The 27,406-nt window shown below is 32.5% G+C and overlaps 1 protein-coding gene across 2 annotated transcripts in view; it reads left to right on the top strand.

Moving 5' to 3' along the window:
* Window positions 1-27,406, top strand: part of LOC126734466 (potassium voltage-gated channel protein Shaw-like) — a 106,903-nt gene that overhangs the window by 64,397 nt on the left and 15,100 nt on the right. The window contains exons 3-4 of one of the 2 annotated variants that reach the window (XM_050438123.1): window positions 4,614-4,746; window positions 15,413-15,592. In XM_050438123.1, coding sequence (XP_050294080.1) covers window positions 4,614-4,746; window positions 15,413-15,592 — 313 coding nt within the window. Of the gene's footprint in view, window positions 1-4,613; window positions 4,747-15,412; window positions 15,623-27,406 lie in introns of both variants that reach the window. The other variant, XM_050438114.1, reaches the window with a different exon arrangement.

Genomic DNA, 27,406 nt, shown 5'->3' with positions numbered 1-27,406 from the left:
TATAATCTTTATAATATTTTGCAAAGAGATCCACGGTTTGCCGATGGGATGCGAATCTTTAATTTGGACGAAACTTCCACTACTACCGTGCAAAAACCTCAAAGAGTCTTGGCATCCAAGGGTATAAGAGGCTTGTCCAAAGTAACCAGTAACCAGTGGAGAAAAGGGAACATTAGTTACTACATGTTGTATCGTAAGTGCAAGTGGGCAAAGTCTACCGCCAGCTTTAATATTTCCCAGGGTGCATTTTAAACAGCATATGCTTAATGAAGCTCCACCAGGCTCTTTGGGCTTGGCAACATCCAGTGGCTGGATGAATTCAGATCTCTTTAGCGAGGTGATTAGTGATGAGCGGTTCATTTTGTTAAGCATAGCTCTTCTTCAAAAGAGAATCCATCCATATTGATTATGGACAACCACAAATCGCACCTGACAATCAGAGCTATTGATATTGCAAAGGAAAACGGTGTTAATATTTTAACCCTTCCACCCCATACAACGCAGAAAACCCAACCATTAGATGTTGGTATAATGAAGCCGTTTAAAGAATATTATAATGCCTCTATTGATTCTTGGATGCTGAGAAGTCCTGGGATTCCCGTTACTATTTATGAATTATCATCTTTTATTGGAATAGCTTATCAGAAAGCTATGACACCACTTACAAATGCATTTCGGAAAACAGGCATATTCCCGTTTGATCGTAACATTTTTTCAGAAGTTGACTTTATGCCTAGCTTCGTCACCGATAGACCTGACCCTGGGGATCGAAACCTATATATTTTGAACCAAGAGGTGGAAAATGGAAACCCAGATGACAGAGATGATATTGAAGAAAACACAAACTCTTCACAACGTGACATGTCAAAAGAAAAAGCTACTATATCCAGATGGTATCGAGAAAAACCTAAATATCGAGTCTTCTATTCCATCCACTTCGTATCAACAAAACAACGAAAATATTTTTATATCTCCCAAAGAATTTCAACCACCACTCCGTGCAGCCGCCAGAAAAAATACAAGGAAAAGACGCAAAGCGCGAAGGAGTCTAATTGCAACTGACACTCCTGAAAAGGACCTCTTGGAAATGGAGCAACAAGGTAAAAGACGAATAGTTCCGAAGAATACAAAGAGAGTCCTAATGGAAAGTTCATCGTCAAGCTCAGACACATCGTTGGTTTTAGACAGTGATAATGAGACATCAGAAGATGAAGCGTTGCCAGGTATTAGGTTTGCTCTTGAGAGAGCTTCACTTCCTGATGACCTTGTGCTTGTAGAATTTCAATTAAAGAAAAATATTATTTATTATGTGGGGAAAATTTTAAAAGAAAATAAAAATAGTTTTTCTGTAACCTTCTTGCGTAGAAAAGTTATAGGCAATATGTTTTACATGCCTCTTGTTAAAGATATGGCAGATATAGATCTAGCGGACATAAAAACTATTTATGAATTTAATTTAAACTATATGTTAATTTAGGTTTATTATATGTTCGTTAAAATTCCTATTTTTTTGTAAAAGTTAAGTTTTTTTTGTTTTGTTTTTTGTTCTTAATTTTTTAAAATAAGTTCTTATTTTTGTTAACTTATTTTTAGAATTTAAAACTTTAAAACTGGTTGTAATTATTTAAAAATACATAATCATACTTCATTCGTTTTTTTTTGTTTTTGGTTCACTGTGAACAGTGTAGATGGTTCATTGTACCCACAAGGTGGTACACAGTAAACCACAAAACAGGTTTTAAAAAAAAAATTATAAAGATTAACTCTATATTATTTTTTGTTAAATGGTGCCTGTATTTAATACATCATTATAATAACTAATATAAACTGAAGTTTGCAAATTTTTACCTTTTCTATTCTCTTTAAAAAATGAGTAAAAAATAAAAATGGTTCAATTTAATTTTAAATATCAGCACGTCTTTAAGGAACCCCCTGTAGGTATGTGAGTTTTTATATATACCTATTATGTAGCAGTGATGCTAAATAAATACTTATTATTATTAAAATTAAAGAATAAATAAAGAAGGAAACGAATGTGAGTTTAAAATTAATGATGAAAATATTATCGTTAGGGTGATAAATCAAAATTATTTTGATTGCAACGATAAAAATTTAATAATAAATATGGCAATTTGCCAAAAAACTGTAAAAATAAAAAAACATGTTCTGAATGTAACGAGGGTCGTGAGAGTGTAGCGTTTTTGCTGTTTTTGCGTTAACGTGTAAATTAAAATACTCGATATACAAAAATAGTCTATATTATGATAGTAATAGCAATAAAGAATGTTCAGAATGTAATTTACTAAAATAAACTGCGTTAAGGCAAATAAAAAGTATCGTCTGGATTTAAATACGGAATATTCAGCGAAGTTATGAAATGCAAAATATACAAACGAATGGACTTTTTGCAGAACAATAATTAATAATTAGTAATATATTAACACAGAAAAATATTTTTTAGAAAAAAATTAGCTACTAGATTTTTCCTTTGAACGGGAGCTTTACTCTAATAAAGTACGTTAAAAAAACGAATAAAGTAATATTGTTTTTAATTTAAAGCATAATCTATTAATAATAAATATTTATCAAGTAAATATTTTTTGACGACGCCACTGGTAAAGATTACTTGTGTAGGTGGAATCAACAATGCGATCGAGCGGTGTTGCGACGTTGTTGCCTTTTTCTCTAATATACGTTATCTACATTCATTTAACTTGGATCTTGTCTTTATATTTTATTAAAGAGGAATAGTATTGTTTTACGCCTGTCAAAATAAGTGACAAATTTGTATCATATAATAAAGTGTGTTTTTTTGCCATTTCTACATAAGCATTTGGCATCATTGCATCAGAGATGTTGCAAGCAAACAAACTGTCCATAGTTTCACGGTAATGCTTATTCTAGTCTTTCAATGTTCTAAGCTAAATAAAACAGAAAGCGTATAATTATATTTTTCTTTTAGAACAATACGGCAAACCTGAAATAAATTATAATTCGAATGCCATAAACTAAAATAAATTTCAAAGGAATATCTTCCCTTATAGCGCTTTCATAATATCTAAAAGTCAAGTTTTTCCAACCGGAAACCGAAATCTAAATAATGCCTGACGGGAGATGAAAAATGAATTTTAAATTTTCCAGAACCGGCAGGGGATTTCGGAATAAAAACAACTTAATCCCATCTCTTAATGATCTTTTAAAGGGGATTTTTATTAAGTAACTGAATAAATAACTAATAAAATTATTATTTCTAAAGGCAGAACAATTTCCATAGTTCTCCCATTGGTTTTATAAGGTGAAACTTTAGCAATTAGTAACGAAAATGCCAGAGGGTTACATTTATAATTATTTCATAAAGTTTCCTGAATGAAGCGCAAACTTTTGAGTTTTATGCACATAACTGGCACACATTTAAATCATTTAAGAAAATATGGCGAAATTCCAGTCGATTTTCTTTGGAAAGTTTTCATCAGAATGGCGCATTCTGTAGAAAGAACAGAGGAATTTCGTAAAAAAAATTTTTTTTCTTATAAAACCTTTGGACATTCATGGAATACTCCAAGAATTTTTTTATTACAAATAGATGTTTCAAAAATTAGCAGTGTTATTAAGTTTAGCACCAATGTTCTTAATTTTTATGACACATTGAAAGGATCCAGGATAGATATTCTATCTGAAATGCTAAACAGACAAAATAGTTAAAACTTTAGGATGAAGCTGAAAGACGAAGAATTTTTTCCAATTTACTGTACATTGAACGTATGTAAATAACGAACAATACCGTGGTAATCAAAATTATACTCGTAATATTGCATAGAAAGTCCCTTGATGTGGCCTGCAGTGGAGGAAGTATGAAATATGCAAAACTCATTAGTGCTCCAGGGGCACGACACACGGTGTTAATTTTGTATAAGTTTTCCCTTTTGGTAATTTATATGCTTTTCTACGTTGCTAGAGAGTGGAATTTTAAGATAAAAATTAGTCAGGTGGGCTCCCTGAATGCATAACTTAAATGGATACGATTTTCTATAGAGGCTTCTTATTAAAACTTTAACTGTCTGAGAAAAAACGCTCTTAATGAGAAAAAAAAATTAATTCCTTTTTCCAGTTTTTTTTTATTGAAAACCTGTAATTGAAATTTCGTGTCAAATAATAACATTTACCAGCATAAATAAAAGAAGGCTTGTACACGGACTTTATGTTTTCATTAAGAGTGTGAAGGTTATAAAAGAAATTTACGACCCTAAAGCAAAACTTCTACTGTTTGCCGGTATTAAAAACTCAAAAGCAAATAAAACGTAATGCAAGATTTTTGATTAAAAAGAACATTTCTTAATCATTAAATTATTATCTATGACCCTTTTATGCTCTTAAAACCTATAAACTTTTTTTTCGTGCTTCTTTTGGTCACTAAACCTCATCATTTCCTAATCTCTAGTAAAACTTTTAAGCTCGTTTTAATGAATTTTCTCTCTCCACGGTGAAACTTCTTGACAGCTCATTCATTATTTAGTACATAGGGCCTAGAGTATTACCTTGTTAGAGTGAACTTTTCTTAACTAAATAAAAATACTAAAATAAATAAATATAACCAAAAATCTTCGAATTTCCAGGACCGGTAAATTGCATTATCCGACGAACGTTTGCGGTCCATTATTTGAAGAGGAATTGGAATTTTGGGGATTGGACTCTAATCAAGTCGAGCCCTGCTGTTGGAGTACGTATAGTGTACACAGGGATACTCAAGTAAGTAAATAGCATTTATTTGGATAAATAATTTAAGTATAAAATATTATGAAATTTACCGTTCAAGGCTATTGGCTACTGGATAAACTCGATTAAGATAATAAATACTGACAAGTCACAGTTTGTCCTGAGTACCCACATAGCATGCGATATCCACTGTATATACCTATAAAGTTCAGAAAGTGACAAAAATATCATGTAAGTTCTATGTATATTACACATTGGGTGGAATGCATAAAAAGTACTAGATGCTAATGCTTCGTTAAAAAGTTTTTGCTTTGTCACACATCAAATTGTCAAAAATTAGTCAATCAGAATCAATCGGCCATCTTGGATGACAGACTATTCCGCCCTGCCACATTCAATAACTACTAGACGATAACCAGCTTTCTTTATGTACGTATAGTGTTGCCAGGTTTGGTGATTGGTGAAAAACTTTTTGTAAAATGGCAATATCTGGTGATTTTAAAAATTTCATCAACTTTGAATATTTTCAAAAATTTTTCAGTTACCAGGTCTCCAATAATTACTACATTCCCGAACTAATAGCACATTTTGCGGCTTCACGTATTGTACCGTTATCGTGTATCGTGTATATTTGATCATTACTACTGTCTGCGGAATTGTTGCAAGGTGTCAGCCATGTAGGCGTGTACGCGGTGTACGTTAACTGAACTTATACACTGCGATTGGTTGACCTGGTTTTATTTCGGTGATTTCCGTAAACTATTGTGAGATCTGAGACTTACGCGCGATTTATATACTACAGAATTTTTCGTGCGCATGTTTTGGTTTCCGCCATTTCATTTTTATCCTATTAAAACTGGATATACAGTATTGTACAAAAATATAGCAACATTGAACATATCTTTTAGTATCTATTTTATAAGTAAGATTTACATGAGGTTTTAGGGTTTTACATAAAAGTATCTACTTCGCCTATGAAGTAAATACTACACTGTACGGCCCAACAGAAGTACCTACTGCTTAAGAGAAAAGTATTTACTAGTGTCGCAGTAAGCGCGTGTCAAAGTTCTCAAAATTGACAAGATACTTGTCAAAAGTCGTTTTTCTATTAGTATTGAGTGTGTTCGTGTAATTCGGTTCGGATTCAAACCTTTTAAAAGTTCAATGATTATAATACTGGTTTAACTATGAGTGATTCTTCAGATTCCGATGCAACAAAAGAGCTCTGACAAAATAAAAACGAACAAGGATTATTTGTTAATGTACTTGAAAGTTATTAAATTTTATTTGATAAAAAGATAACACCAAAAATTAAAAACGAAAAAGAAGATGCACTAAAAAAATTAACAACTGGTTTTAATAAAATAATGGGAAAAAACCTAGACACAAAACAAATTTTGAAAAAGTTTAATAACATGAAAACAAAAGTTAAGAAAATAGTTGACTTGAAAAAAACTGGAAATAAAAGAATTGTACTGACGGAATGGCAAAAAAAAATTCTACGACTTATGGAATATAGGAGAAAACCCAGTTCTACACAGAGTACCAGGTGCATGTCAGGCCGGTGTAAGCAATGAGGTTGATGTTTCCTTCCAAAACAGTAAAGATGACTTCCTCCTGGCCGCGATTGCATTGGTAAATTTTGCCAAAGCTGGTGGGCAGTTAGTTGAACATTTAATTAGACGGGACATGTTGGATTATTAACAGGAATATAAAATCTACGTATGAACCCATAATTTAAATATAATATGAGGTGTAGCATCCATTTATTTCTTTTATAGTTTGATATTTTGTCACAAACTTTCAAAATTGAAATAATTAGTTTATTTAGTTGTTACTTTTTTATACTTAGGTATGTTAGTTATCATTACGAAATAAAAACTTAGCAACTTCATTTCTGCGCTGTGTACCTTGATTTCGAATTTGTGCTTGATTACACTCTGGCATTAGTTCATTGGGATGCTGAACTTCCATCTCACGATCAAAATCATGGTGTGGATCTTGTAGATATTTAGCTATATTGTACAAATGCACTCACAGGCGAAAAGTATACTGGAGCATTGGAAAACGCCGTTTTAACTGACCAAAACAGCGCTCTATGGCACATCGTTCCTTTGCATGGATTAAATTATAATTTTCTTGCATTGGTGTAGTTGGATTTTTATATGGTGTCAATAACCACGGGGCAACACCATATCCTTCATCACCTAATAAAGCTGCTTCGTGCACATTATTATACATAATTCCATGCACTATGGAGTTTCGCCAAATTCGACTATCGTGTACGGAGCCTGGCCAAGATACATCCACACTTGTAAACATTTCTCGGGCATTACAAGTAGCTTGAACATTTATTGAGCATACCCCTTTTGTGTTCACGTATTCATCACCGTGAATAGATGGTTTTGTTATTTTTACATGGGTACAGTCAATAACACCTATAACCCTGGGCATTCGCTCACCTAAGCAATTCGTTAGTGTTGGGGAACTTCCAATCCAATTGTTTCTTTTTGAATAAATTGCTTCAGATACCGTGGCTAAGGTTCTAGAAACAGTGCTGTGATTGACGTCTAGATCAACACCAACTTCTTGCTAAAATCCAGAATCTCCTGTAAGAAAAGTTATTTACATTTTTTAAATTACAAAGTTAATTTACTAGAAACACCTAAACTTCTCAAAAAAACCTCCATTTTCCGAGTCGGTGACAGGGCTCCACCCCTTGTTTCAACCGATTCATTATCATCTTGGAAAAAATGATGTCCAAGCCACTCTACATTTTTTCTGTTAAATCTAAAATACCAAAGCGTGATTAGATGATTGGGATAGAAAAATCTATTAAATTCATGGTATTTACCTGAATAATTTTCGATATAAATCGTCATTATTGTATTCTCTTCTTTGTTTGTATACTTTTTGACGATGCATATCCATAAAAACTGCCATTTTTTACTAAAACACTTTTATTGCTGGGGCCGAAGTTTGTCAAACACCATTTAAACTGTAGTAAATACTACCATAACTAGTAGATACTTCCAATGCTATGCTTTGGAAGTATCTACTAGTTATGGTATCTACTCTACCTTCTTCTATGTATCGCGTACATAGTAGTATATGCTACAGAGAGTAGTATAAACTTTAGAAATGTAGTACATACTTGAAGCATTAGCTTATACTACTTTTTATGCATTTCAACCATGAAGATGAACTTTTTTTTATATGTTAAATATAGTTAGTAGAAATATTACATGTATATATCTTTTGAACATTATTGTCGCCTGCTATGTATATACCTTCGATATATACATGGTACATACATACAGAACATATACATATGTTCCTAAAGCATTCTAATTTCTATAAGTATGCCTTAGGAACAATATTTAATTTTAAAGATTTCTTATATAAATATATGGAAAAAACTACATTGTTTATAAAAAAATGTGATATTTACTTCTATTGTTAACACTAGCATCTTCTCAAGAGATAACGCCCGAAATATATAGGGGAGACCGGGTCACCTTTTACTTATTGTTGGCGTATTTTTCAACCCATTTAAGGTATTTGATTTTTTCTTTAAAGGAAATAAAGTACATAGTCTATACTAATAACGCAAAATATATTTAAAAAAAAACGCTTATTCTTAAAAAAAAAATAAACATTTTAATCCGCCTTGATTTTTGGCCATTGTACCCCGCACCAGGGGTAGATTGGCATGACATTGGGGCACACTGGTCACTAACAAAGAAATACAGGTTTAAACTTATATTTAGGAAAGATTACATTATATTGTATCCACTAAAGTCAACACCGAACTTATAAGTTGTACGTAATCTGGAAGTACCACCATAATCTAAAGGGGCTGATAAAATCGAAATAATATCAAAAACTGGGACTGATGCCTCATCTTTCACTTGAGGAAAAACAAACTTATTACCTTTCTTCCTTAAGAAATTAATTTTATATTCGTCGCGTTCAATACCTTCGACTTGGCCCACATAGAACCTTATTGCCTTTTAGTTGCAAACCGAACCAACACATAGCACTTAACACGAATATTGTCCACATTTTCATCCAGTTCAACAATATCTTCATCTGATTCAAAAATCTCTTCGTCGGAAGTATGGCTCTCTGCTAAGTCTGATATTTCACCCTCACATTCGCTGCTGGATGGCATTAGTTTCATTATATTTTTCTTACCTTTTACAGTGTTATCTTGCTTATTTTGTTTTTGTTTCAAACTCTCCTTTCGACATTTTTCCATATATTCCTGTTCTATTCTGTTCATTACAGGTGTGCTTGTCAATATCTCTACTTCTTTTTTTTCGTCCGGTTTTTCGTTCTTCAATGTCTTTAACTTTTGGAATTTTCAGGAGATATTAAAGGTAATCTAGACTCATTTTGATTCTCTAATGTATCATTTTTCAAAGGAACTGAATTGCAAGAGCTGGTTGTCGGGATCACCTGATTTAACGGGGTGTTTGGTCTCACTGTCTTCTCAGGTTCTATATGTGAAGTTTGGTCTTTTTGTTTTTCTGGCTTATATCTGACTGCACAGAAAAAAAAGGGTAGTTAAAATGAGAATTAGACACTTTATTTGAGAAAATCTAAGGATTATATATCCGCAAGAAGGTAAAAGTTTAATTTAAGAATATTATATTTTCAATTTTAAGATGTTTATAGAATTGGTTTAAGTCGACAAATAACTTATTGTGAGGATATATTGAAATTTCATTTGAGAATATCATATTCTTGCAAGGAATATTTTTTTCTTTAAAGCGATGAAATTTAATTATTTAATTCAAATTTATTTTTTCTTACATTGAACCATTTTGGTAATTTGTATTGAAATGGTCATATTCTTAATTTAAGTAATTCTACTGTTAACAATAAATCTATGAACATATCGTTTTGACGAATTGCTTCATCAAACCAAAAATATTTAAGACTAGCTACAATGAGTTATAAATTCAACTTAAAGATGTGAAGAATTGCTTTAAACTACCTGGCAAATAAAATTGAATATTAAATAGTATTAAATTAAAATGTTTATGGCTTGTTATTAATATTTTAATTAAATATTTGAAATGAGTAATATTTACACTCAGTTGAAATAAATTAATAGTTTTATAGTATTTAGTGCTGTGGTATTTATTGGGTTCTTTTTGAATCAAAATAAAAATACCAAAAGGCACACACTTTCTGGTAGTTTTATTTTGATAGCAAAAGAACCCTATAAATTACCACAACACTAAATAACATAAAACTGTCAATTATTATTTCAACTAAGTGTAAGAATTGCTATAACGTATTAAAAATTCAACCTTTTTATATTTTATGATTTAGGTATTGCAATAAATTACTATGTATTTACCTAATTATTTTTCCGTTAAATTCTGGTAATAAATTAATAGAACAGGTTCTACGCAAACATATGCTTATTATCCAAAAACAAAAACCTACATACATTATATAGGAACAAATATTACTTTAAATAATTGTAACAAAAACAGTAAACAAAAAAAAACACATTCTGTGCATGTTTTTTTAAATATAGGTACAATTGTCATAAAGTACTCATACAAAATAAAACTGTGAACAAATATTATCCAAAAACAAAAACTTATACATACATTATATAGGAACAAATACCACTTTACATTGCAACAACAACAGTAAACCAAAAGAAACACACATTTTGTGTATGTTAATAAAATAAACAAAAATAATCGATTGTAAAATGTTATAAAAGGTACATATTTATCACAAAGTACAAAGTAGGTACTCATAGAAAATAAAAATGTAAACAAGTTTATTTCCTAAAAACAAATAGGTAAGTATCTACATAAAAACAAATATGTAAGTACCTACGTAACACGTTATAATATAACAATAGGATTATTTATAAAACCAAACCAACCACATCTATGCATGTAGCTTTTTTAAACAATTCTACTAAATACTTACAAAAAAAAATGGTAATAATATTATTATGTAGTACATATTCCAAAAAATAAAACCTTAAAAGAATCTTCTTTTGAATTATGATAAAAAAAATCACTATATACTACAACAGGAAACTGCACAATCTTCTGTTATAACATTCACTACGTCAGAAAAATTTGAGGAGTTCGCCTCAGATGGTAACGATTGTTATACAGTGGTTACTGATGTTTCTTTCTAAAAATGTATATCGTTTTAAACAGTTGATTTTTATTTAAAATAAAATAATTACCATTTCTTTAATTTTATCAAGAATTTAAGTCTGGGCCCCACAAGAGGCACTAATTCCTTTAAAACCTCTTCATTAAGATTTATTAATTGATCCTCATTAATTTAATTTGCTAGAAAAAATATAAGCTGTTTAAAAGACATTTTGTGACACGAACAGTGAGGAAGAAAACTAAAAAACAGAAAAAGTTAAACAGAAAAAAAAACTAAAAGTTTATTTATTTAATTGTGTAAATTGAATGGTTGACATTGAGAAAAATAATGCGATAATAATGTGCAAATGTGTTTATTAGATTGTTTGTTTTGTGATTTTTGCATTGCAAAGTTAAATGCAATTATGCGATAAAAATAAAGAAAATGCTGAAGGGGGATTTAAATTCAAGGATAATACTGGATCTAATAATAATCAAAAGTGGATAATACTGGAAAATAATGGCGTTATATTCTAAAGAGATTTATATAAAGAGTCGAGAGTATATCAAGAAGAATATTAAGAAGCATCTGTGACACAGTTGTTAAAATGTATCAACAAAGGCAAGTTTTTTGGTAAAATTGATATAAAAAGTTATGAAAAAAGCAAGCCCCTTGCCAAATCTTAAAAATAACGAAATTGTAATAAAAATGATTTTTGAATAAAAATTTTATAAGTCTTTGTTTGAATGTTCTTTCGATAGTATCGAGCAAAAAAAGTCATATAATCTGTTTAAAACTTTATCAAAGGTATATACAGATTTAAAAATAAATATTAAAAGTTACTCGTAACAATGGCGGAAGCTTGTTATTGTCTTTACAATGGCGGGTTTCAATAAAGACTAAATCTAACTAACAAGAAAACTAGAAAGTAAACCAGCGAGGAGTGCCTTAAAGGGAGTGAGTGTCACAAAATGTCTTATAAACAAGTATCATACAGTATTTTTTCTACCTTGTGACTTTGTAGCCAAAAAAAAATCTAGGAAAGACGAAGGAAGGCGACGCCGACGTATAGTAAACGAAAACGTTTACTATACGTCGCCGGTAGGTTAGGTCAAACGTGCGAATCACATAAAATCATAAATTTACTTAATTATACGTACTAATATTAAACTAAACTTTTATACACTTCGATAACTTCCTCTGGTTCTTCATTCTGATTTCATTCTCGCAAAACACTTTCCACGCGCTGATTTTCCATTTTTCAGAGGAACAACACAGGTTACACGCCACACACCACTCAACGCGTCTATGACTAACACGGAAAACAAAGGGAGGAAAAAAAAAGAAAAAAAAAAAGGTCTTCCCTTTGTTTTCTGTGATAACTAACAAGAGTACAAGAGGCAAGCAGGGTACGCGTGACGTGGTACGCCGACGTTGCCATTTTTGAGATGAACAAAAAGTTTTATTTGAGAATATTTACATTCAATTGAATACATTGATTTTATTGTAAGAAAATAAATATTCAAAGCAACAATTTATTTTCTTCAAACGAACCGGGTATAGTCTTCACTTGATTAATAGAGTATTTTAAACTATATATATGGGCTTTAAAGCAATAATATATATCTTTCTAAACAACAAACTGATTCATTTAAATTAATTAACTTGAAAAGCTTAAATTGAACATAACATTTAGTAAATTCAAGATTATAATAACTTGAATTGATACCTTTATTATTCAAATGGGACATTTCACTTGTTTTTATTTGAGAATACATTTAATACAACTAAATCTATGAAATATTTTCATTAAAAAAGTATTCTCTTTTTAAATCTTTATTTTAAATATTTTGTTTCCTATTTATAAAGAACTCTATTTCCCCAATTTAAGCCTATTTATTTCAATTAAGAATGTATTATTCTTGAAAAAATTAGAAAATTTATTTACTTGTTAGGAGTAATCGTTTTTTTCTGTGTGCTGCTACATATTCAGCATCTCCATATAGAAACTTGTTAAGGGGAAATATTCCTGTACTAGCAAAACCAGATATGCAATTTTTGTGTGAAAAGGCAAGAGGATAAGCAACGCCTAAAAGTTCGGCTATTTCGTATATAGTGATACGCTTTCCGGGATTATTAGCCAGCCAAGATTTACAAGCATTATTATAATATGTCTTTAGTGGTCCATACACACATTTATCGAGAAGCTGTAATTTATGGCTTGTGTGCGGTGGCAGCGTGAACAGAATTATTCCTGATTTTTCAGCTAAGGAGATCACTTTATAGGATAAGTGTGTTTAATGGTTATCCATGATTAGTAATATCGGATCTTCTTTCGCGGGCTTGACATGTTTAATAAAATGCTGTAACCAAGATTCAAATATTTTCGAAGTCATCCATCCATTGGGCGAGGCTGCTTCCACTGTTCCTATTGGAGCATTCTTGATCATATTATCTCGAAAATTTACTCTTGGAAACACTAATAGTGGTGGAACATAATTTCCAATAGCATTAATTGCTCCACACATAGTAACTAGAATGCCCCGTTCCGCAGAAATCACTTGCCCAACTTGTCTTTGACCCTTCTCTGTCCTTGCACAGTCGTCAATGGAGTTTCGTCGACATTATAAATTTTACTGGCATCTAAAGTAGGATACTTTTCATACAGTATTAACAAAGTATCGTACCATTTATGAACTACGACTTTATTGAATGCTACAGGTTACAGATGCTATAGATGTCGCTTCAGAGGTTCGTAATGAAATAATGGGATTCCGTTTCATAAAAGCACTAAACCAGTCTGGGCCGGCAGATTCATTTGTATGCCAACTTTGCGGAATTTGTTTGATTATTAGGTTATATTATAGTTGAATATTAAGAAGTTTTTTTCATCTAAGACGACTTTCTTAAAACAAAAATTTTTTCCTTAAACCATCAAAGTATTTTAGTCATTGATGCATTCATTCGTGATATTAAAATCAATTCTTGTCTGAAAAAGAAATTATTGATTTGTACTGACAGTTGGGTCAATCATTTTTCCGCAAGTCATTTTTTCTTTTTTTCCTTTAAGGACCTCAAATGCCTGAACGAAATTTTTGATGTTTTACTGGCAGTTCAGGTCGTGCATAGTTTTTGGGTCTTAGAAAAGGTTAAGAAAGTTGATTTTTTACCACTTGAATACTTTTCAAATATTTTTGAATTTCTATATTATTTTACTTTTCAGTTATTGCCAGAATTCCCTTGAAAAGTAAATTTTTCTCTCGTGCTGTAGCTTACTGTAGTTGAGGAGTATGATTTTATTATGATCTTCTATAATTCTATAGTTATATAAGTTATATCTATAAGTTAATTTGCTTTCGCTTTTTTAATCTCGGCAACTTATACAAAAAATTTCTTTAACTGGAAAATGGAAACTATAACACTAGGTCTTAAATCCTTGTAAATTGAAAGTTACTTTCAAAGGCTATCTCAGTATAAGAAATGAAAAACCACAATCCTTTATCGCGTTTTCCTTCTGTTCTTATCTATATATCCTTATCTCAGTTTAATAAAATTATTACAACAAAGTGATGTTTTTCTGGTTTAATTTGACAAATGATGTCAAAAAAACACTATTTCCAAGCAAACCAGATGCTATTAAATAAATAAAACTGTGATATAGGGATTGGGTTGAAATGCTGGGTTCTTATTTATATATCCTTATCTCAGTTTAATAATTAACGAAGTATTGGAACGAAGTGATGTTTTTCTGGTAAAATCTGACAATAAACCTTAAGCCAGTATTCTGGATACAATTTTTACTCTCCAAATATAAAAACTAAACTGTTTATTAAATTTAAGTTGAATATTAATTAATTCAACAATCCTATATTTTTATGTACTATCAATAAATTCATTAATACAAAACACTATTTCTTAAAATCTTCCGTATTAAATCACATTACATAACTGCTCTTATATCAATGGATAACATTGAAAATAATACTACACACTCAACTCTAATTATAACATAATCTTTAGACAATACCTTTTCCGTCAATCATATTCCATTAAAGTATTATGGAGGTTATCTTATAATTTGGGTGAATTCAACCCCTTATCGCACCTTCACCCCTTGCCGAGTTAAATCTCGTTTAAGCTAAGCAACAGCCGACAATCCATATAGAGTTACGCTTTAACTGTATAGACCTGCTGAATGTGCTAAAATTTAGTTTTATTATTACGTTTTTTCAAAAAATCATGTCTCTAATTTTTTTTCAATTTATGCGGAACTTTAGGCGGTCATGCATTTACATTTTTAGGAAATATTATATAAGTAATATTTCAGTGCACATACAACTCTAGGTATTAACCTCTAGGTGCCAATTAAACAAAATTTTTGATAAAAAAAACAATGCGTCTATAGAACTCACATGTATTGTATGAATATTTAAAGTTGAATGAAAATTGATTTGAAAAAAAAAAGATACAGGGATATTTGGGCCTAGTTGCGCGTCTCGTTGTTTCTCTCTGTTACAATTTTCCTTTGAATACTTTTGACCAGTGAATGTTTTTTCAGGCAACTTTGGCCATCCTAGACAAGCTCGACATAGACGCAGAACGTCCGAGCGATGAGGAGGTGGCCAGGATGTTCGGGTACGAAGAGGCGTACCATGCCGGAACCCTCACGCGATGGCAAAGGATCAAACCGAAGATCTGGGCCCTCTTTGACGAACCGTACTCCTCGTCCTCCGCCAAGGTACCGCCGCTCAATGTGCAACATCGAAATGTGAATATTGGTTTTTACTAATATTTTCTCTTTTTTCTCTTTCTTGCTCTTTGTAGATTGGTACTAATTTTTGTTGCTTGCTGCATGTTGTATGGCGCTTAACTCTAGCCGTCCCAAAATAATAATATTTTTTTGGATCCCAGAACCGGGTCAAACTTGATTTGAATTTTTTTTTTGGAAAATTCCTATTTGAAAAAATATGGGAATCATAATAAAAGACGTTTCTATATTTTGCTTTACGTTTATTACAAAAATAAACAACTAAAACTTTTTATTCTAAATGCATATAACGAAAAAGAATAACAAACTAAATATTTACTTTTATTTATCTAAAAAATCACATTAGTCCTTATTCTTCACCCTCGTCTTATGAACAATAGGAGCATACTACTGTTTTAGAAATTTTAATTTCTGGGTGTGTGGGACAAACAAATTTTTGACACTTGTCACATTTTGTGGAATATTTATTATCATTTCCCCGGCACTGAAAACATCTCTGCTTCTTTTTTCCTGGAACTCCCGTAGTTTCAATAGAAGTTTTGACATGTAGCTGCGGAAAACCCTCTACCATCCTCATAAATTTTTCTGCTCGCCAAACAATATTATCATGGGTCAGCATGTTACCTAGTTCTTCTACGAAAAGTTTCCTTCTTATCTTCAAATTACCATTAGAACTTTTCCAGTCTGGGATTTTTGTAATCCAGATGACTAAGGCATTATTAAGAAGACAAATATAAACAAAAAAATTAGTAGGATTATTGTAAACCTTTAAAAGGAATATTTTATTTAACAAGAATATTTCTATTGGTTTTTTACATTTTAAGCTGTGGCTAAAATCATTTTAAAGGCAAGTCTTCATTATTGAACATAACTGCATAAAACGGCCTATATTTCCAAAATTTTTACATATATAATTTTAAACTCTTAATAAGACTTGTAAAGAATATTATCAAGAATATAATGTTCTTTATTTATTGAAATTATTTTAGTTGATTTTTTTAGATTTTGAGCTTTAAGGCACCTTGAGGGCAAGTATTTATTTTTATGTTTATATTTATATGTTCAAATTTTTTTACTTAGATCAATTTACTCCTCTAACAAAATTTATAGAGAATATACCACTTTTTATATAATGAAGAATCTTCCCTTAAGTTCTTTAGATACCAAACTTAAAGCGAGCAGCTCTTCTCAGATCCGTTTGTAGTATACAGATTGGCGAATGAATCACTATACATATAAAGTTCCTATATATACTTCGAGATAGAAATAATTGTCAGTGACTCATTGTTAGCATTAGGGCCGCCAAGACATTTTGGGGGCGAGAGGAGTGAAATCCAGCGTTGGCGTATGCATTTTTTAAAAATGAATATACCTACTATTTAGGTCGAGTTTAGGTAATTAATAGAACTTTTTTTAAAAATTAAAAATTTTGTCTCTAGTATAAGTAATTTTGCATAAAATATCCCTGATATTTTGCTCAATTTAGCACTTGGGTTCTTATAAATTATCGGCCAAAAATTGGAACATATACATGGCGGCTTTTTCTATTGTAAAAAATACTAATAGAAAAAAGACAACATAAGAGGTATAGTTTCTAAGGTTTATTAGTCTATAATAACTAATGTGAATGGGGAAGACAAGAGGCACTTTTAAAAATAAATTAAGTCTACAGGATGTTTTAAAATTGACTAAACAAGATATGACAAGTTGATTTATTATTGACTGGACACAACCTATTATTTTTGAAATTTGTCATTTGCTATATGAGGTTTTATAAGAATTTAAAGATGAATTGTCAGTATCACTATCACTGTTTGCGGAACCAGGAGTTATAATAAATGGTTCAACTACAACTTCAACTTGAATATCCAAATCCCACATTTTTTGTTCTTCCTTGATCACATGTCCAATGCACTTTTGCCAGTTAGTTGCTGTTACGCCACTAATAGCTTCGTTTAATAAAACTTTTAGGTCTTTCAATTTAAACGTTTTATTTTTACTAGCAACTTCACTTTTATTTGTGCCCATATAAGTTCTATAGGGTTTAGTTCACAATGGTACGGCATTTCATCAACAACATATTTAATGTACTGGTTTTTGTGGATACGAACAATATCGAGCAATTGTACCTTGAGCATATCTTCGTCGAATCGTATATCCCCTTTTGATTTTAACCAGTCTTTTATGTCTCCTTTTCGCCAAGCAGTCGTTGGTATTTTTTCCACTCGCCAACTATGATAAGGCGCATTATCTATGACGATAATTGAACCGGGGTCTACTCGCACCAATACCAATGAAAACCACTTTTTAAAAACCTCTGCGTTCATATCTTCGTGGTAGTCACCCGTTTTCTTCGATTTAAGAACGTTCAGACTACCTTCCAGAATCGAGAATCACTACCTATATGTGTAATAATTAGGCGACGGCCGTTGCCAGAAAGAGCTTTCAAACCCGTGGACAGCCCATTCAAAAAGGCTTGCCGCGAATTTGTGACATTTAAGTCCTGCCATACTTTTGCACGGGTGTGTCCTTCATTCAGCCATGTTTCATCGGTGTAATAAATTTTTCTTCCTTGGCGCCGATGTTCACGAATTTCTTTTAAATATTTCCTTCGCAACAATACGATTTCATTTTTTTCTATTAAAAAACTTTTGCGGTTCCTTTTTAAATATCGAAAATTCAACTTATGCAATGTTCGTTTTAAAACACCAAAAGATATTTTGGGTAAAGAATTATCAGCAGTAAGTTCTGTCTTAATTTTCTTTATTGTTGGTATCTCGTTCCTAAAGAAAAAACTGTGCACTTTCCGGCGAATGGCATATTTTACGTAATCATCTAGCACAATCTTTTTTTCCGCCTCTTGTCTCCACTTGCTTTTCTTGTTTAGCTTTAAGACATCTAAAAACTGTCCTGGAACTTAATTTTGTTAAATTCCCGCATAATTCTGCCGCGTCCTCAACAGACAAATCTGGATTTCTAGCACGAACACTTTCATATACAGTTTTCACTAACTGATGTTCGCCAGAAGTCAAATATTTCCTTTTTGCTTTTTTAGCAGGCGGACCAGAACTTGCCGAAGCTTCGTCTTCCATTTTATAAAAAAATTATTTTACTTAAAATACCTATTTATTACAAATTACTCAAACTATTTATTAGAATAAACCCCCAAACACGTCTATGGAATGAAAGAGCAACAAATGCAGGTATGTTGGCTAGGCGTTGCCATTCTGCTAAAATTAAAGGCTGGTCGGATTGCTGCTCCATTTACCGCGATTTACCGCGAGAGAAAAAGACAAGTTTTAAAGTTGGCATCGGCGCCTCGCCTAAAGTTTTACTATGGCCGCGAGAACGCCGTTCTACAGTGCACACGAGCAAGTTTATTTAAGAGAAATCGCGTTCAACGGACTTTCATTACTTTTACGACTTTAGCATAGATGGTTCAAGATGTGTTGCAATGGCCTACTTATCGTACCATTATTTTTAATATCCAACCTACCTACCAATACTACCGGAGAAAAATTATATACACACCACTGATAATGACGCGAGCGCAAACGACCAACAAGTACTGCTTACCCGCAGAGCGAGGCTCAGCGAGGAATTTTGACCGCGAAATCGTCGCGAAGTAGCAGTCTACTCGGCGTATTCGCTGCGATTTCGTCTACGTGTGAATCGCACCATTTGATCCTTTGGTCTGCTACATGCGCGCGAGAAAACTTCACATCACATGAAAATCGCTCGTGTGGATCGAGCTTTAGTACAACGTTCGACCAGATCAGCGAGGTCCCACCATTAGAGTGAGTGACATTTTGCAATCTATCAATAGATTTTATATAGTGGGAATTAAACATTATTTTTAGCCACTCTAGTTGTGTTGCTTGTTGGTCGTTTGTGATGTCACTGACAAATATTTCCGTCTCGTAGTATAATAGGCGAGATGTTGCAACGCTGGCACCTGGACAGTACGCTGGTGTTAGAGGTTTGAAAGGCTTGAATATTTTTAATTTTATCCCTTGCATTAAAAAAATAATACGGTATATTTTTGTAATGCAGGAACTACATGCGTAAAACCTGCATAGATTCGTAATTGTAATTTTTTTATGTTGTGAATTGCATTGCATATACCTCTATTAATATATAATTCTTTAAGTAAAAGGCTCAAAAACACCTTCTTTAGCTAATAAAAAGGTAAGCCTATCGTAAAAGCTGGTTCATAGTTCCAAAAGAGTTTGAGCTAAAATGAAATTAGCAGATTAAACAATTTTGTTTTTCGACTCCTTTAAATTCGTTGGCATACTATTATGCTGTTTATGAATAATCTCCTTAAGATAAACCTACAAAATTTAACAGTTATTTCGTGACAAATCGGGAAATCTTGGAGGCCATTTAATATTGCCAGTCCCACTAATAAGGCGGCAAGTATTTGTTAAAAATTCTTTTACTCTAAACGCAATATAAGCAGGACAGCCATCTTGTTGAAAATAGACTGATCCCAGTTCTATATCAGGTAGGAATTCAACAGCAGGAAGAACTTGGTTTTCTAGCAACTCAAGATTCAAAGTACCATACATTGTCTAATAATATGGTTGCCCAAAATACCAGCCCAAACTGAGTACGGAACTGAAAACTTCCATACTCGTTTTCCTGAGGCCAGAACAATGGACGGATTGCGTTAATCATATAATGGAAAAAATAACCCATTTGAAATTAAAATATTTTTTAAGAAATGTTCTTTTTTTTTGACTTTTTCACCCAGTTCCTCTCGAACTCAAGGACAAAAAACCATTTCTTTCCGCCGTTCTATCTCTTGGACCTTTTTCATAGGTGGTTCTTGAGCTTTGATATGATAATTTCACACTTTTGGAGGCAAAAAGATGTCTCAAAATTTAACACGACATTTAAAATAGTTTTAGCACAAGGAATCTGTCTATTATTAAAATTTACTGAGAACACATCTCTACATTGTGCTGCCGAATTGCGTCCATAAATCAATTGAACTTTTTCAGAAGGGGTAGAAGCAGCCATAATGATCAATATTTAAAAAAATTAAAATAGCGTTTTAGGGCTCAACAGTGCAGTATGCAATCACACAGCAAAATGAGGTCTGCTGATGTGCCGTGTCAAAAATAGTAAATCAAACGGTTATCAACCAGAAATTAAGCGAGAAGCGGTATTGCTATTTATAATGCTCATGTGTAGTGTTCTATTCGCCAACCTGTATATTGTAATATTCTTCTTATAAGTGCCACTAGTCTATAGAGAATGGTCGTAATTCAGTACGGTATGGATCTCTAAACCTTCAAAGTTACCAGGGATCATAACCAGCCTAATCCTTTACAGACCAGTAGCATTACAAAAAATATTTCTGGAAAAAAAATTTGAGAAAAATAGGGTAGAGATGTGAAAAATCCCTTTAAACGTTTTATCTTAAGCTATAATAGAGACACTTTTAAAACACATTTTTGAGATGCAGACTGATTCACATTTTCCCCAATACTTTCCCTCACATTTTTCGTGTAAATAGCAGCGATACAATATTAAATTCTCAGTCTGTTCCAAGCGGGGCTTGATGGTGAAAAAGGCAAATAGCGCGAACTTTATATGCACGTTTTCGCATGATTAAATCCATAATTTTGATACTTCGAGGGTGAATTTTTTTTTTGTTTTTTTTTTTTAATATTTCTCTTTTTTGGTGCTCAAAAATTAAATTTTGAAAGGAAACGTAGGAATATCCGCAACGGTCGGATCAAAATGGATTGTCTAGGGGAGTATGATAAAGGGTCCTTTAGGGAGTTTTATGTCTTATATTAAGAGTGATTTTTTGGGGATTTTTCTAATAATTTAAAAGCAAAAAGGTATTATAAGTCATCAAAATAGTCGAGATTTTTCTCTATATTTACGTTCTTTTTAATCCTTGGAATCCTCTGAACAGAAAGTTCATTATTAAATAAATCTTAAATCAGAGTCCAACTATATGTTTGTACAACAATATAGTTGTTCCCTAATTAGTCTAGTCCTGATTTTTGGTCCAAACAATAGCAACGAGGATTTAGACGCGTTAAGTTTTAAGTTATATTGTCTACAAAGTTCACCTATCGTTTTTAGGGTATTTGTTAACATGACCGCCACCATCTCTACTGGAATGTAAAACTTAATTTAATTTATTTATTCATTTTCCAGTGTGACAATAACAACTTTATATTAGAATAGTCAGGAGGCAAAATCAAATTACCTAAATTACTAAAGTCTAACTTTAAACGTTAAAATATTTTTGAGATTTAAAATAACATATGAAGGTCAGAGGAAAAAAGCAGGTAAGTCAATTGTTCACGAAACTGAGAAAAACACAATTTAATGTTAAGAACGGTACAAAATCAGTATGACAGCTTATAAAAAGACTGTTTATAAAAATAACTACAGTATTATGTTCTAAGAAAGTAAAAAGCGAGTTTCCATGATGTCGGTTGTATCCAGATTGATCGAGACCTGAAAAAAAACCATATCAATGTAAGGTGATTGTAATAAATTATATTTTAACTTGCATTAAATTAGTCATGGGGTAGATTGAGAAAGAATTTGACAGCAGAGGGGCTACAAAACTTGATTAAACTTTGCAAATCGTTGAATTTGGCTCTGGAAATTGGCAGGAGACCTAAAAAAATAAGATTTTGTTAAAACTAAGTAATATTTATTTATCTAGCTAGTTTGGAAAGTAATATTTCTCCACGCGATGCTTGTAAAAAAATATAATATTTAATAGAACATACCATTGTAAGCTGGAGAGGGAAGCTCAAACAACCCCTTTGGCAACGATTGACTATGCCGCGGTGCTCTAATAATGCCTGTCAGCATTTCTCCAAAGTACGTCGTGCGATATTGTAACAAACGGCTATGACTAGAAGAAGCTTGTATGACTTTGATAGGCTGCGTTTAAAAAGGGCATTTAGCGGCATACTTTGATAGCAACGTTGTCTTCCAATCCAATACAATTCTTTTAGTAACACTAACCACAGTAAAAGGGGATGGTTTCGATCGTGATAATTTCACCATTTCTTCGAACTCTTTTGGTATTTCCATTGGTGCTTTTATGTTCCATAGATGAACATTTTTATCGCACTCAAAGTATGAGCGTCCACGTATAGAAAATGTAATTTTAATGTCTGTGAGGCCATAAATGCGATTGTTCGTTAAATAATGAATGAATCTAAATATCGTGTAGTTTTTGTTTTGCTTTCCTGCTGAATCACAGAAAATTTCCAATTTCTGAACTTCGTCATCCAAACAGTTCATTATAAAATTAAAAAGGAATGAGGCCACTTCGTTCGGTCCTGTTTTGGCAACACTATCATCGTACACGTAAAAAATGGACTCACCAGTTGCTAGAACGTGGACATTGAAGGAGTACATAAAAAGTTGACGTTTATAATATACATCGTTGGTAGCTATCTGCGGCAGAGAGACATTTTTAGCGAAATTTATGCAAATAGCTTCTTTCTTTTTATTTATTCTTGCCTGGATTTTGGCTTTCTTCTTATGGTTGTAAAAAACATTCCGCCCTCTTCTTATGCAGAATATTGTTTGTTGTTAGCTGCTGAATTTGTTGTTTATCAGTTTCCGCAGATAAGGCTTTAACTTTTGCTGTATAATCATCACAAGTTGCACAAGTGTCCGTGCGGGGATACCCAAAAGAAATATTAAATTTCGTGTTGAAAATCATCCGGTAACTATCGTAAAATACCATTGCTGCAGGATGTAATTCTTTGAATAGTTTATACATTTTCTTTATGTTTAGACTTTCTGGCAAATAAGTTTTACCTGAATCTTTAAGGCTATAATGACTCTGGCGACTTTTAACACTTTTATGGTTATATGGTTCTCAACCAGAGCTGCAGTGACCGTATTTAGCTGTCTGTGTTCCTTAGAATGCTTACCCCTTTTATCTTCAGGTGCACAACCCATTGATTTTAAACTTTTCTGCACATAGTTAATCTTATTTTTGCTAATGCCATGTAATGAGCAAAATGCCTTTGCACATACAGTAATATCAACCTTATTTCCCGCCTCGTCGGTGACTCGAACTCTATACGAAAAACTAGCATCACGCAACTTCGCCTCCTCTTCTTCCTTTCGAGATCGTCTCTGTGCCACGTGTAATACAGTAACTAGCCCACCCAGGTACATATTTTGTTCATCGTGGGATTGTAACTGGTTAAAGTAGCGTAATATCTCTTTTCTGTTATGTTCAGAGATTGAATCATAACAGTTAAATCGTTTGCAATGGCAAGGGGGACCAGCTTCATGTGTCGCAAGTCTTAATTTTTTATTTACATCCGACCAGTTTTCTTCCTTTTTTTTGGCTCACTATGAAGTTGATCACTTTCGTCCGAGCTTGACATTATGGTATGGTCACAAACACAAAGCTAAACAGATGATACGAAACAATAGTAAACGAAAAACAATCTAACGGCTTTAAACGCTGTTGACACACTAATAATGCGGTAGCAGGAACCGTGCCAGTTTGCCTGGTTTTTTCCTCTTTTCGCTTGACTTACTTGCTTTTTTTCCCTTATAGTAAAACTTTGAAGCCGTATATCGGCTGACTAGCCTGCTTTTTATCCAGTGTAAGTGTTTCTAAAGATAATTACGCTAATTCTGAACTGAATGCTCCCAATATCTCAATATATCAAAAAAATTGACTTACCTGCTTTTTTCCCTAACCCTTCATATTAAATAACTAAAAAAATAAAAAAGTGAAAGTACCATCACATCTATTTCCAGTTATTATATAGTATATAGTAGCCACTATGATTTTTAAAGCTAGATCTAAACAGTAATAGTACATAGATAAAAATACATCTAGGAAAAGACTACATTCTTGACTAAAACAGGACTTTAAAACGCTATCAAAGCTAAAAGAAACTATTGTTACTAGGCAAAAGCTGTTTCAGCAGAAAAAGCTATGGAATGCTTTCGTAAATATTTGTATGGCTAATGCTTCATTTGTAGAAGCATGCTTCAGCAAGATGGGAATTCTTGTATTAAGGTCCGTTCAAAGTGGAAGTGTCGAGCGTCGCGTCGCGTCTGTTAAAAAACAATCCAATGTATTTGCATATACACGTTCAGAGTAGGAGCGTTTGCGGCGAGGCGCGTTTAGCGTCGTAAAGAGCGTTTGTCGAGCGTCAGCGTCCGATTCAATCGGGATTGTTTTTTTTTCGCGTTTTGTGGTGTGTTAGTTGGTCAAGATGACTTCAGGGAGTGACATGAACGAGGTGCTAATAACCGAAATTGGGATCGTATAAGGACAAAAATTTAAGGGATCGTCTGTATACTGAAGTGGCTGAAATTTTGGGTATTTCAAGTAAGTATGTTGTTAATTAAATTATCTTATAGCTAATTATCTTATAAACGTTATTATTTTACACGACGGTTTCATTTTAATCTACGCAGCCAAATTTCTCGAAGAGAGTGTATTTAAGCTATACAGGGTGTCCCGAAAGTAATGGGACATAGAACAACAGTAGATTCCTTACGTCAAAATAATGTGATTTAAGTCAGCTTGCCTTATCCTAACTTTAATAGTAACTGAAATACAGGGTGTCAAAGTATTATTCAATTTATTGCTTTTTTCTCATAGGTCCGGAGCCAAATGACATATTTACATGAAATTTAGAACATACAATTTTTTTAAAAAGAAAAATAAAATTATGCATAAAGTTTTGGTATTTTTGATAGATGGCGCTAGTTGTGTTAGTTTTTATAATAAAAAAAAAATTCAAATAATTTTTTACTTATCTAAAGAGGGTTGTTACTAAAATAATCCTTAAATGAATCTCGAATTCCTGTAGCAAGTTTAGAGGCTCTGTTGTTTCTTACATTTAAATTATTTACATTGCCTTGCCTTGCATTAGCAGCATTTTCTACGACATAAGCATAATCCAAGTCAGAATTCCCATCAAAGAACTAAGTTGTGTAATATGCACGCGCATTTGATTACAATTATAGCGGTTTCTCGTTTTAGTAAAATGTTTTTATCAAAAATGCGAAACTTCTGATATAAGATTCCTAATGCATTTTCAATGCATTTTCGAGCTCGTGATAAGCGATCGTTAAAGACTTGCTTATCATTTTCTAACACTGCATTTCTTGGGCGCGGATAAGTCCTCCTCATCAAATATTTCTTTAAAAGATATGCCTTATCCCCTATCAGAACATTTGGTAGCACACTATTGGAATTCGGCAGAGCTTGATCTGGAGGTACATTGAATCGATTGGTGTCCAACAAACTGTAAAGTGCCGAGGATTGAAATACTCCCCCATCATCTTCTGATCCACGTGAACCCACTTCAATAGTAATAAATTTTTTGTTGGCATCTGCAACCCCTTGCAATCCGATTGAATAGTATTTTAAATAGTTAAAATAGGTTGTGCCGCTATTAGGTGGATATCTAATACTACAATGATTTTCTCCAATTGCTGTTGAGTGCAAATTGGCATGTGAGTTTCTACAAGTTCTTCTCAAATAATTGAACATGTTTCTTATCTTATTATCGAGACTGTTGAATATCCAATCCTAAATTCATGTGCCAAATGTTTATAAGTAGTTCCAGTTGCAAGAAACCTGAAAAAAGAAAAGATATTCGTTACTTAGAACCGATTTATATAAAATAAAAAAAGATTCGTTTACAGTCTTTTAAAAAGCATTTCTTTTTTAGAGGAAGGAGTTGCAACTCAGTGGAAAAACAAAAAGGACAAATATCGGCGAGAACTCAAAAAGGTTCCAGTTTTGCGCTCGGGAGCTCCTGCTGACAATTACAAATCTATTTGGCCACATTTTGATATAATGGGTTTTACAAAACATTTGTTAATACCTGCTAAGTCTGGAAATCTGCCAAGGTTGAATGATTCTCAAGACGATGACAGTAGTACATATGATCTAGAAGCTGAAAAGGATGACGAAACGGATGTACAATTAGACATGGACACGATATTTCTAACCCGTCAGACATCTGTGTCAGCATCAGATGACGAACGACTATCATCTGCATCTACTTCATCGTCAATGGTGCAACACGGAAGAGGAAAAAGTAGAAAAAGGATAAGTGACGTTAGAGACGAGAAATTTATAAAAATTGAAAATAAAAAATTGAACCTATTATCTCAACATCTAAAAAATGATGCAGAAGAGGCATCAGACAGTGAAGAGTTATTATTTTTTAAAAGCCTAATACCGTATATGATAACATTTAATTCAATTCAAAAATTAAAAATTAAAAATAAAATCCAAAACGTTATCTTGGATGAAATGGAATCAGCAGAAAGAAAGAAATCAAAGATATCTCAAGCAATAACGGTTCAAATGTTACCTCCGCAAAGTCCTAGTAATCATCACTTGTTAACAACACAAAACTCTACCCTTCATAACTTGCTACCTCCTGAAAATCCCAGCCATCTTGCTTCATCTTACTTTGGTTCGTCATCACAAAACCCTATCCCTCTTCATCCTACTATGTCCTCGAATTCTGCTATATTGACTACGCCATTTTCCGAGTCCAATACCCAACAGAGTTCAGCAGCCTTTCTAGGACAACAAACTTTCCAGTACTAAAGTTGTACTCATAATATTATATTCGCGGAAACAACCATATTATACCTATGTATTTTTTATAATATGTATTTATGTATCATTTAGTTTTGTTTCTTGCAAAAAAAAAAATCAATATCTTTTCTTACCTTATTGTGATAACAACTCGTTCAACAGGTGACATAAATCTCCTTTTTACAAAA

The sequence above is a fragment of the Anthonomus grandis genome, chromosome 1 (assembly GCF_022605725.1).
Source record: "Anthonomus grandis grandis chromosome 1, icAntGran1.3, whole genome shotgun sequence".
Taxonomy (NCBI): Eukaryota; Metazoa; Arthropoda; class Insecta; order Coleoptera; family Curculionidae; genus Anthonomus; species Anthonomus grandis.
Note: the sequence above shows the minus strand (reverse complement) of the source record. Positions and strands in the feature narration are given on the sequence as shown.